Source organism: Equus przewalskii, chromosome 16, assembly GCF_037783145.1.
Source record: "Equus przewalskii isolate Varuska chromosome 16, EquPr2, whole genome shotgun sequence".
NCBI classification, from domain to species: Eukaryota; Metazoa; Chordata; class Mammalia; order Perissodactyla; family Equidae; genus Equus; species Equus przewalskii.
The window spans coordinates 25,372,045-25,384,413 of NC_091846.1; the positions used below are offsets into that span (position 1 = coordinate 25,372,045).

A 12,369-nucleotide genomic window follows, 5' to 3' on the forward strand; every position below is an offset into this window, starting at 1 on the left:
AAGCAAGCAGGAAGGGTGCTTATTAGCAGTGGCATGTAAGTAATGAGAGAAGGTATGCAAGGAAGATGTTAGGCATCAGGAAGTTATAGGTATTCATTTCCACAAGACTACTCTGAGTCCAGTTCAATGTGGAGGCCTTTAAGAGCACCTGCAACTCAAGTTAAAACACAGACAAGTGGGCTAGAACCAAGATTTTGGACTATCCTTGAGACTCTGAAGCTACTTTCCTGATTCTTACGTACATCACATCTGAGTCTATCCTCTCTGGAAAAGGACTGAAGAAATACTAGTTCCACAGGTGCATTTAAAAGGTAAACCATTTTTAATATTCCTACTAATCTCCATTCTTCTCATTTAAAATCTCTTCCTAGCAGTATTTTGTCTGGGGTTCACAGGGTAAGGCCTATTACTACAAGCTACTTGGCATCTTAACAAACCAGTTAGGCAAACTTATAATTCCTATATTAATAAGGAGATCCTTATTCTATTCAAATTTGTGAATTGATGTTCTGATCTCTATTTAACCTTAGGAATGTTAGGAATAAAAGATCATGCTCAGATTTCAGTAAACATACAGCATTAGCATTTATTGACCTCAAAACAAATGAACAATGATATAAGTACTCCTCAAAATCGACTGTTTGTGTAGTATGTTTTCTTGGAATGACATTCAAATTACAAATACATCTAATGTGCTGGGAATTCCCAATTTTAAATCAAACACTGAAACCATAATTTGAGCACTATACGTAGGATTTAGAAAACATCTCAACTTTCTTAGTCATGGTACTGCTCTTCAACTTTTCCCCTATAGACTGGAAGAAAGAAGGTTTTATGTACACTCCTGTACAAGATACGTTGTAATGCTGATCAAAGAGTATCAGTGAATAATAAGACTGGTTGCCCAGGAGTAGAAAGGAAAGTCATCAGCTAAGGTGCAAAAACAAAGATGGAGGCCTTAAATGTGCAAAGGAGTTTGGACTGTTCTATGAGCCTACAGAAGCCATAACAAACTTTTGATCAATGAAATAACTTAGTGAATGAGCATTTTAAAAACAAACATTTGTCTGTTTTAATGTTTACAAAGCAAGTTCACAAGTTATCATTCCTCCTATACTACACTATAGTCTCCTTTTTGCTTGTTACATCATATACATAATTAATCAATATAAAAATCTTTTAAATACAGATGTGGTCATTATGTTGTGATGATGTATAAACACATATAATACCTAACCTCAAAGATGCTTTCAAGAATAAGAGGCTGAATAAAACCCAGAAGTAAAATACAGCTTCATAAAAAACACAAAGTAATGCCATATTGTAATAATAAATGAAAAGGGGCAGGAAAATCATAGTGCAGTAGTCCCCTTATCTGTGGGGGATATGTCCCAAGAACCCCAGTGGATGCCTGAAACCACAGATAGTACCAAATACTATATATACTATGCTTTTTCCTATATATACATATCTATGATAGGGTTTAATTTATAAATTAGGCACAGTAAGAGATTAAAAGCAATAACTAATGATAAAATAGAACAATTATAACAATATACTGTAATAAAAGTTACCACAGATCTTAGCAACCTCAGCATATGATTTTTTTCTTTCTTTATTCAGTGGAGAACTGTCACCTTTTCATTTAAAGGAAGCACTTTAAGGCTTCTCTTTGGCATATCAGAATCGTCAGCATCACTACCCTTGTGCTTTGAAGCCATTAAGTAAAAGAAGGGTTACTTGAACACAAACACTGCGATACCTCGACAGTCCATCTGTTGACCAAGAGGGCTACTAAGTGACTAATGGGTGGCAGGTAGTGTGGATGCTCTGGACAAAGGGCTGATTCATGGCTCCAGGCAGGATGGGGCACGAAGGCTCGAGAATGCTTCATGCTACTCAGAATGGTGGGCAATTTAAAACATGAATTGTTTATTTCTGGAATGTTCGATTTAACATTTTCAGACTGCAGCTGATCATCGATAACAAATGGTGGAAAGCAAAATCATGGATAAGGGGGACCACTGGACTATAATAGTTTGTTTTAGTTATACCTATATCAAAGGGTGCAATCCAGCTTTGCACCACTTGGCTGCTGCACTTGAAATCAGAGAAAATTCAAAAACAGCAGCAAAAGTGATTAAATGGATAGAAAAACAAATCCTTCCAGGAAAGATTAAGTATCCTGGAGAAAGCACTTTACTATAGTGCTATATTAAAGTTAAACAGTGCCAAACACTGTGCTGGATATGATGAGGGGTACAAAGGAAGAAAAATGCAGGCTCCTGTGCCTAGACAGACTGCAATATAGTTGATGGATACAATATTAGTGAAATACTTATAGACAATATGATGGCACACATTTTTAAGTCAACTGAAAATGATTCAAGTTTCATTAATTTCATCCTCAATAACTCCTATTCTCTTCACAATGTTAAATAGTAACAGTAGTAATACCATAGGCTAGTTTAGTGCTTTATGGTTTTCAAGATACTTTATTAGTAAGTTACCCTCACAACTACAGGGTAGAAATTATGTCCTCATCACTAAGAACTCCTTTGAGGGGTGATTAGGCACATGGGTATGGTGATGGATTGTGAATAGTCTTGGGGTAGTGAACATGATGTAATCTACACAGAAACTGAAATATAATGACATACACCCGGGGTCCGGCCCCGTGACTGAGTGGTTAAGTTCGAATGCTCCGCTTTGGCAGCCTAGGGTTTTGCCGGTTTCGATCCTGGGTGCAGACATGGCACCGCTCATCATGCCATGCTGAGGCGGCATCCCACATGGCACAACCAGAGGCACTCACATCTAGAATACACAACTATGTACTGGGGGGCTTTGAAGAAGAAGAAGAAAAAAGAAGATTGGCAACAGATGTTAGCTCAGGTGCCAATCTTGAAAAAAAAAAATGACATACACCAAAAGTTTATATAATGTTATAAACCAATGTTACTGCAATGAAAAAAGAAAGAAAGAAAGAAAGAAAATAAAAAGAACTCCTTTGAAATTAACTCCCTTTCCTGAGTTCATCAATTTCCTTAATATGGTGGCTCTTCAACTCTGCTTGATCATTAGAATCACCTGGGAGCTTTTTAAAAAGATACTGGGCCCAGAGATTCTACTCTAACTGCATTGTGTGCGGAAGAGCTAATGATATTTTTACAACCTCGCTAGATAATTCTAACATGCAGCAGCCAGGATTGAGAACTGCTGCCCTGATATTTCTCTCTCTCTGCATATTTCCCCCCATCTCTGTCTCCCTCCCTCCCCCCCTTCCTCCCTCCCCCTCTTTTCCTCTCCCTGTCTCTCTGTTAATTTTATTTTCTGGTTGTATGTGGGTAACAGTTTACCAAACTGCTCAAATGCTTTCATCAAATCTAAGATACCATCAATTGTAATATTAACCATGATTTATGTGTCACTAAGAAAGACAACATACTGCCACAAAACACTTACAAGCCAATGACTTTAAGACATAGTCTGATTCCAGAAATGTTAAATGTGAAAAAATGTCCAATATGATAGAGTTTTCCATCCCTAATTTATAATCACTCTACTCTCTGTAAGTAAGAAACTGTATTTGCTCCTATGAACCATCATATCTTGTCCTGCTGTTCAGGCCTCCTCTCTTTCCTCCATACCATCTCATCTCTAAAGAAACAAGATGATCTAAAGATAAGAGGATAACAGAAGGACAGTGGTAGGAGACAGCACTGGGAGCAGAGACCCTTTCGGTCACTGATTTCATACCAATATTACTTTTACAAGGTTTCAAAGGCATGTGCCTCATTTGAGATTGTAGATAACGGTAATTAACTTAAAATATCTCCTCCTCAAAGAGAAGGTAAATTTACTTTTGCCAAATAGCACTACAAAAATGAGTTCTATACAATTATATAATTTCAATGTTCATTTGATGGCTTACAGAAGTGCTCTGTTCATCTAGTTACAATAAAATTTTCCAGTGAATAATAAGGCATAGGCTACACTTCGAAAAAGAGAAAACTCATTTTAAAAAACTTAAATGACTTCTGCTTACAGAATTATAAAACACAGGTTTCCCTGAAACACTTATCTCTCAAAGTACATTTAAAATATGAATTAATAAGATTTGCAAATTGTTTTCAAGACTACTGCCATAATGAAAAGCAAAGAAACGTGGAATGGAATTTTGCCTGAACTTCTCATTTAGTCTGTCATTTTTACTTGTGCTCCTTTTGATAGATAGTGCTTTATTCTTTTCTACACTCCTCAAATGAGGCTTAAAAATTTGCTAATGTACCGAAGTTTCCTGGGCTTCTTTGAAGACTCAGTTCAACACTGCAAAACATTTTACAAGTGTATTTATCTGACTGGAATTGCACATCTACATCACCTTCTTGCTAGAGGTTTTATCCAGTGAGTCCTAGGACGAGTCAAGCACTCTGCATAGTTGGGGAGACACTGTGGTCAATCAGCTGCATAAGGTAGGTGAGGTAGAACTTGTGTCAGTACAATCCCAGCACCAGACAACATCTACTGCAGGTGAAGGTTCTATTTCAAAACAAAAAGTTCTGACATTCAAGCAGAATTAGATTAGCACAGAAAAATCCTTTATCCTTAAAGTACGTTAATACATTACACTGCGTAATTTATTTTTATTTTTTAACACACAAGAGGAACATAGCTGAATATCAAAATGAATGTTTCTCACATTCAACGCTATGAACAGGAGGCTATGAAGCAGCAGCAGCAAGCAACACATAAGAAAGAGAAACAACTTTCAAAAGACATAGGAGAGTCAAGGCAAAGGAGAATTAGAGGACACAAGTCAGATGGCCAACAGTTACCCAGATTTTGGAAAATGAACAGATAAAGATGATCAGGGAGTCAGGTAGATGGGTATCAAATTTAAGTGAGGAAGAAAGACACAGATCAACAGGCTTGAAAAAATGTGGGGAAGTCCAGAACAAAGACACAGTGCCAGGGTTAAGCAAAAATTGACAGCTGCTGCTCTAGCTGTAGTTGCTTTTACTTTCTTTCTAAGGTAATGGGAACTAATCTTTTTAAAAGACAGGCATAAAAGCATGCAGGTAAAAACAACCAAAAAGATTTGGTGAAAGTGGGGAATGTGGAGACAGAAGTACGGTGCTCTTATTAAAAACAGTTCCTAAGACCATCCCTTTTCCTTGAAAAGAAATGTCTGAATTTCACAGAAGAGTGATCTGTTGAGTCTAGGGGAATTATCAAATCTCCTATCTTCCAGTCAGGAGAGATACCTTCTTGGTAAGGTTCCATTTCCTCCCACGGCATGGGATTATCTCTGGCATATAAACAGAGCAAGCATATATTATGATGAAGTCCTGTGTCAGTCATGGTAATGACAATGACCTCATTTCCCATCAGGAGTTGGTAGATAATTTGGGAATTCCTCCCAGTGGCCTAGAATAAGTTCCGCCTAATGCAGATAACAGAAGATTAACATCACCACATAGTGGAGAGTTTTGCTAGAATTTGGTGAGGCATTGGGCCTAACCAATGGATATACTCATACCAAGAACCTAACAGTGGCATTGTTTAAATCCTCAAAGTTGGCTAAAGGGCTCTTTTATATGGGTGATTACAGATGTCTAAGACAGAGGTGACGTAACTCTAATAAAGGGCTATGGTAGCGAGGAGAAAACAGGGTCCCTACCTTTTTAAAATATTTATCTTTCGGCCTGCAAAGCAGATGAAATCTTCAAGTCTAGCGGTCAAGTGGATCTAACTGAGCTACCTCTGACGTGTGGATTAAGCCCTTTTGCTGAAACCACTGAACTGATTAATTCCCGTGTGTATCGGCAGTGAGGCAGAGAAATGTAATCGCATAAACCATGGATATTTCCCTTGGCATAGCTACTGAAGCACCATTTTTATAGTTTTAGGGTTGTGTGGACCCAAGTGATGCTAGATAGCACAAGCTCTCCCCACACTCCACCTCTGCCCCCAAGCAAGTAAACATAAGCTTAGAATAGACTAAAAAGAAGACAACCTGGCTTTCTCCTAAGGGGCACGTATACCATAACAGCAGCAAAGATCAACAAACCCCTGCAATTTCTATAAACTGCAATCATCATGCTTTAATGGGGATAATGTGGAGTAATGGGGATAAGGTGGGGCCTACTGGTTCCATTTTTCTTTTTTAAGACTGCAAGTTGGAGGCAACAAGACACAAAAGGAAAGTCCTATGGATTCACACCAGCCTCCAGTCAGGCACTAAGACAAGGCTTCCATTACACTATTGTTGCCAGGCCACAGGTGGCAAACAAATCACATGTGTCAGCTCTGCAGAAGCCAAGAACACCGAAGTGAATTCTAGAGGGAGAAAATGCAATCAAGGGTTAGAGGCACACGATGGGGTGGTTCAGAGTCTGTCAAAGCAAGCCAGCAGAAACAAAGACATGCATCAGCAGTTTTAAAAACCAAGCAGCAGAAACCAGAAATGAGCGAGTTAGCAAGTATAATGCGGCCCTGGAGTGATGAAGAGTCAGCAGTCCAACTTCCAGGAGTGATGCCTCACCTCCCCGCCCAGTGGAAGCCCATCCTCTAGCAGCACTAGCTTCAAGGCCTCCTTATGAAAGCACCTACAAATGGGCCAAAGAGAGTGCAAGGAAGCAGACCAAGTATCACATACTATTCAACTACATCACTTTATTTAAACATACAAAGAAAATTCTAGCAGTCTCCACCACTACACTACAGTTATGTTCAATTAATTCTTATGTCCCAAGAAGTTCATTAACAGAAGACTATGTCTATACATGAAATTGTTATGCCTTTATTGATTTTGCTGTTACACGATGCTACTCATGAGCAGTGACTGTTAACATAAGAATTCTATGAATAAATATCCAAAGTTGTACCAAAAAGAAAAACTATTCAGTATTTCCTAAAAAGTCACATCCATAGAAAAGACTAGATTATAAAAAAGCAAAATCAACATACACGAAATTGTTAGAATATAAGAGTAAAAACTCTTCTTAAATGATGCAGCACTAAGAGGAAGCTGTAGTCCAAGTGTTGGCTTGCTATTAACAAGCTGTAAAGGTCTAGATAAAACACTAAAAACTCTCTAGAATGCAATTTTATCTTTGGCAAAATGAGAAGACTGAATTTCACGGTCTCTAAGCAAAAACTTAACCCTAAAAATGTTATGCCTTAGATTTCTAGTTTAATTTCAATGGACCTTTGATAATCTCAATGACACATAAATGTTAAATTCAAAATATGCCATAATTAAGGATATAATTTTTTTATATCTGAAGAAAATCTAACATTGTTTAGAGAAAATAAAAGGTAAGTATTTTTACAAGAATCTGCTCCAATATTTCTATCAACACAAATTTGAATAATTTAGAAATACCTTTAATGTAATCAAAATATAAGGCAATGTAAAATCTAAAGTCTAATTCTGAGAACAATGTAGTTCCTCAGAATAATTCAGCAGATAGACCAGTCAAATAAAAGTGTACTGGGGACAACATTCAAATTTCTTACCACTGGGCCTTTAAATTCTAGAAATGAAAGCTCAGATCCCTAAAATGCTTTGGAAGGCAAGTTACAGGGGAAGGAGAAAAAAAAGAAAAGGGGAAAAACACCAGACTCACACTGTTCCAGCTCCCAAGTTAAAAAAAAAAAAAAAAAGCATAGGCTTTGGTCCTTTCTTTCACCTTTGAAAGAACACTGGGGGAAAAAAATCAACCAACTTTCCCATGACACTATTTTACAGTAGGTATTTTGAGTCTGTCTGTCTTTTATCTTCTCAAACATATGTGTACGCGTGCGCGCACACAGACACACACAGAATGATAGTATTTTCTACAGCAGTCCAAGTCTTTGTTCAGCACTGAAGCAGGTTTAGGGTGAAACAAGCTTATGAATGTTCCATAGGAAAGCTTAACCCAATAAAAGGATATGATTATCGCAAGGCCTGTATATTTGATTTTTTACCTTTAGGGTCCAAAAGCAAATAAAATAACAGAACATTTTGTTAAAGGACATTAAGAAAATTTCTTCTCACTTGCAAAGATCCCAAAACCAGAATCACATGCAAGTCCAATTAAATTCAAGTGCAATGTCACAACTAACAGGTTTAAATATTCTCATTTGGGTCTCTAAAATGACTACACCACTGTGAAACATGTAACTCTTTATAGGAGAGAAAATTCTATACACCTAGTTCCTTTCTCTTTAGGATTGCCATTTATGATTTACCTTAAACAATGATACTAACTCAACATACATTATTCTCCAAAAGAAAACAATATTATTCAATATTAAGCTTACCTGATTAATCTCAAAAGACATTTAGAAATGGATAAAAGTTCATACTTAGCTGGAGAATTAAACATTTGTAATTGCTTAACTGCCAAGAGGAAATTAAATTTATTCTAAGTAACTTTTATCACTTCAAAGAATATACATGAAAATCTTTTCACAACAAATTCCTTCCCTGATACAGTTAAATGCAAATTATCTCTTTTCCGTCTTACTCCAGAAAGCTCCTGCATACATAGCTGATACGCCACCTACTGCAAAACTGAGCTGACAGCGCAGGCGAAGCTGCCAGCATTTCCATTCCACCACCAGGCTGGGGCTGAATAAAGGCGTGTTTGTGTGGTAGTGTTTCTTTTTTAAAAATCTCAAAGCCAAGAAGAACAAGCTGAAATAGGATTGTCAAAAATGGAGCGTAAAATAAACAGAAGAGAAAAAGAAAAGGAGTATGAAGGGAAACACAACAGCCTGGAAGATGCTGACCAAGGAAAGAACTGCAAATCCACACTGATGACTCTCAACGTTGGTGGATATTTATACATTACTCAAAAGCAAACACTGACCAAGTACCCAGACACTTTCCTTGAAGGTATAGTGAATGGAAAAATTCTCTGCCCGTTTGATGCCGATGGTCATTATTTCATAGACAGGGATGGGCTCCTCTTCAGACATGTCCTAAACTTCCTACGAAATGGAGAACTTCTACTGCCCGAAGGGTTTCGAGAAAATCAACTTCTTGCACAAGAAGCAGAATTCTTTCAGCTCAAGGGACTGGCGGAGGAGGTGAAATCCAGGTGGGAAAAAGAACAGCTAACACCCAGAGAGACTACTTTCTTGGAAATAACAGATAACCATGATCGCTCACAAGGACTGAGAATCTTCTGTAATGCTCCTGATTTCATATCAAAAATAAAATCTCGCATTGTTCTGGTGTCCAAAAGCAGGCTGGATGGATTTCCTGAGGAGTTTTCAATATCATCAAATATCATTCAATTTAAATACTTCATAAAGTCTGAAAATGGCACTCGACTTGTACTAAAGGAAGACAACACCTTTGTCTGTACCTTGGAAACTCTTAAGTTTGAGGCTATAATGATGGCCTTAAAGTGTGGTTTTAGACTGTTGACCAGCCTGGATTGTTCCAAAGGGTCAATTGTTCACAGCGATGCACTTCATTTTATCAAGTAACTACCTGTGTCACGAACAAAGGCAACAAGCACGCAGCCAGCAAGCTTCGGAAAACCACAGCATCAAAGGCATCCCAAACAACGTGCCCAGCTAGCTCTGTACTCAGAGCCCTGCTGCTAATCAATTACTGTGAGCTAACGGTATGTAAATTCTATCGCTAAAGATGTCCTTCTCTAGGGTGTTCCTGCTGATCAGACTCTTAAAATGAAACTCAAAATGAAAACAGCAATCTTCTATATATTGTAAATAAAGACTGAATGCTTTTGCTACTTGTTTATTTTTCCTTAAGCTGTCTTTCAATCAGAATGTCTTGGGTACTTGCACAATGAACAAGCATGTGCATTATCTATCGTTCAATTAAATAAATGGTAATGAAATATTTGAAGGGGCTAGAAGATTTAAAATTCTTTCTACTTATGGCAAAATCTACAAAGAAACTGAACTCAGTGGTAAAATTAACCACTGAGAGTAAAATAAATGTGCAGATCTACTAAAACAGAGCTATAGTAAAACCAAATGAGACTGTAAGAAGATATTGAAGCTATTGATTTAATTTTTTTTATTTAATTTTTAATGGTAGGCACCAAAAGCATATTCATAGTTCCTGTATTTCATACTAGAATTATAGCTGGATTGATATATTGCTGAAAATTCCTAGAAAACTGCTTGATGACAATAAAAAAATAAAAACACTACTAGCTTCTTTGCTTGTATTAATAATTACAATAAAAAGTTACATGTGTCACTTTTGAAACAAACAGTATTGCTTGATGATTTCGTACACTATGCATTGATGTTTTAAGTGGCAGGCTACAGTAACCCTGGCTGGTCTTGCAAGTGACAAAAATCAGCAAATTCATTTCTTTGCAGGCTGAGGTGCAGCACAGATGGATAACTTACTTTCAACAGAGTATGTGGTATCAGAATAATAGAGTTCATTTTCAGAATCACCTTAAACATCTATTCATTTTTCAAGCTCAAAAATATTAAATGAGCATCCCTAAACATTATTCTTACAAAAGAACTTTATTGATTCTTTTCAGTACCTCTTTTGATGCTAAACCTCAGACTCAATGAGTTATGTTAATCTCTTCAAGCTAAACAAGAAGTTATTTTTTAAAATTAAATTTTATATATTGTCTCAATGACACATTCCAGAAACTTAGCCTTAAATGTGAATGCATTTTTTTCCTCCTAAAAACCAGCTAAGTCATTTCTATGACACTTATTTTCTCTGGTTTCTAAGAACAAATTATATCTTAAATTTGCTCCTTTAAAATTTAACCATTAAATCTGGAAACTAAATCTTAATTTTAATAAATTTGAATGAAAGATTTCTGAAAATCTTGACTGAGGTTACATAAATTAGCTTACAGTCAAAAGTTTGCTTACCCATAAAAACTTAGAATAAATTAGCAGCAAAGCTAATATTCATTCTCAGAACTATAACTGACTTCCAGTTACAACATCTAAGGTAATACAAATGTTGGCTGTACATAGTAAAAGAAATACTTTAAAATCTAAAAAGTCCTTTAAAAAATACACATTAAAAACAAAAAAACACATCAAGCACACAATCTTTTATACATGAGAAGAAAAAAATGTTTCAACTAAAACATCAAATTCTCTTTTACGTACTTTAAAATGGCTTAATCAGGATTTAAGGAACTATGAAATAGAAAAAAACAGTAAAATCTACTTTAGCAGTCATTATAATTGAACTGTTTCTCTACCTTTCCAGCTTATGAGTTGACTTTTCCTTGGCATTTGGTCTTTGGTAATGAAAAAAATGGTAGTGATTTAACCTCAAAGCAAGATTCTCTCTAACAGGATTTCATTACAGATAATAAATATAGCCCTGACATACCTTTTTACAGGAGACATAGCTGAACAATTCTTCTTAGAAGTATTATAAGTAAGGTTTTTGCATTAATTCGCAAAAAGAGAATTTAACTATTATAACAAAATTATTATTGATGGAAACCACTACTTAAATAAATCTGTTATGTATTTTTATGTATATCTCTAAAAAATCATACCTGCATGCATTTAATTCCTCCTCAAGCTTTTGATAAAACACAATATCCTAAAACAATTTAAATAATCTAGAAGGAAATTTGACTAGATTAATTACTCTTGTGTAACCTTTCAAAATTATTTGCACTTGGATTTACATATTCAAGTGCCTAAATATTGTAAGTGTATAGAAAACACCTAGTTTTAAATTTTACTGTTTTCTAAAAATACTTAGAAATACTTTCCATTCAAAAACTCAAGAAATCATATAAAATGCCAATTATAAGTCAGAGTGAAGCTGTCCTAATGTTTTTGTTTGCAATCACTGAAGAATTTCTTCCTCAAATCTTTCCTCATAGGTAAATATTGCTCCAAAGAACAAATCACAAAGTTACTCTTTATCTTCTTTTTCAGAAAGTAATAAAAAATAGGTTGCTATGCTTGCCAAGAGCTAAACATATATACTCTTATATGATTGTAGCACTGTCCTTAAAATACAAAAAATAAAAACACAGCTTATGGTGTACTATATCTCTAAAATGTATATGGCAGTGCACAGAACAAACGAAAGAAAACAATCATGAGACTTTTCAAATAATATAAGAAAGAGGACTACATCCCAGACTGAAGACAATGATACCGATTAAGCTTGTTCAGTTATTTTTTTAAAGAAAACAACTTATACTTCAAGTGCTATTTTAAGATGATAATAAAAGGTAACATTTATTGTTTTATTACATGCCAGACACCACATTATGAACATACATTATCTCAATTAATCCTCATGATGACCCAAGAAAGGTACTATTATTCTTTCCTTCTTAAAGACAAAGAAACAAAAACTTACAGGGCTAAAGAACTTGC

At 35.8% G+C, this 12,369-nt stretch overlaps 2 protein-coding genes across 2 annotated transcripts in view; one reads left to right on the top strand and one right to left on the bottom strand.

The window, feature by feature from the left end:
- The window catches only part of GTF2F2 (general transcription factor IIF subunit 2), a 147,737-nt gene that overhangs the window by 69,006 nt on the left and 66,362 nt on the right, over positions 1 to 12,369 (bottom strand). The window lies entirely within an intron of this gene.
- KCTD4 (potassium channel tetramerization domain containing 4) lies at positions 22 to 10,184 on the top strand. The gene is made up of 2 exons (XM_008537768.2): positions 22 to 311; positions 8,525 to 10,184. The coding sequence occupies exon 2, from the start codon at positions 8,710 to 8,712 to the stop codon at positions 9,487 to 9,489; it is 780 nt and encodes a 259-aa protein (XP_008535990.1). The 5' UTR covers positions 22 to 311; positions 8,525 to 8,709; the 3' UTR covers positions 9,490 to 10,184.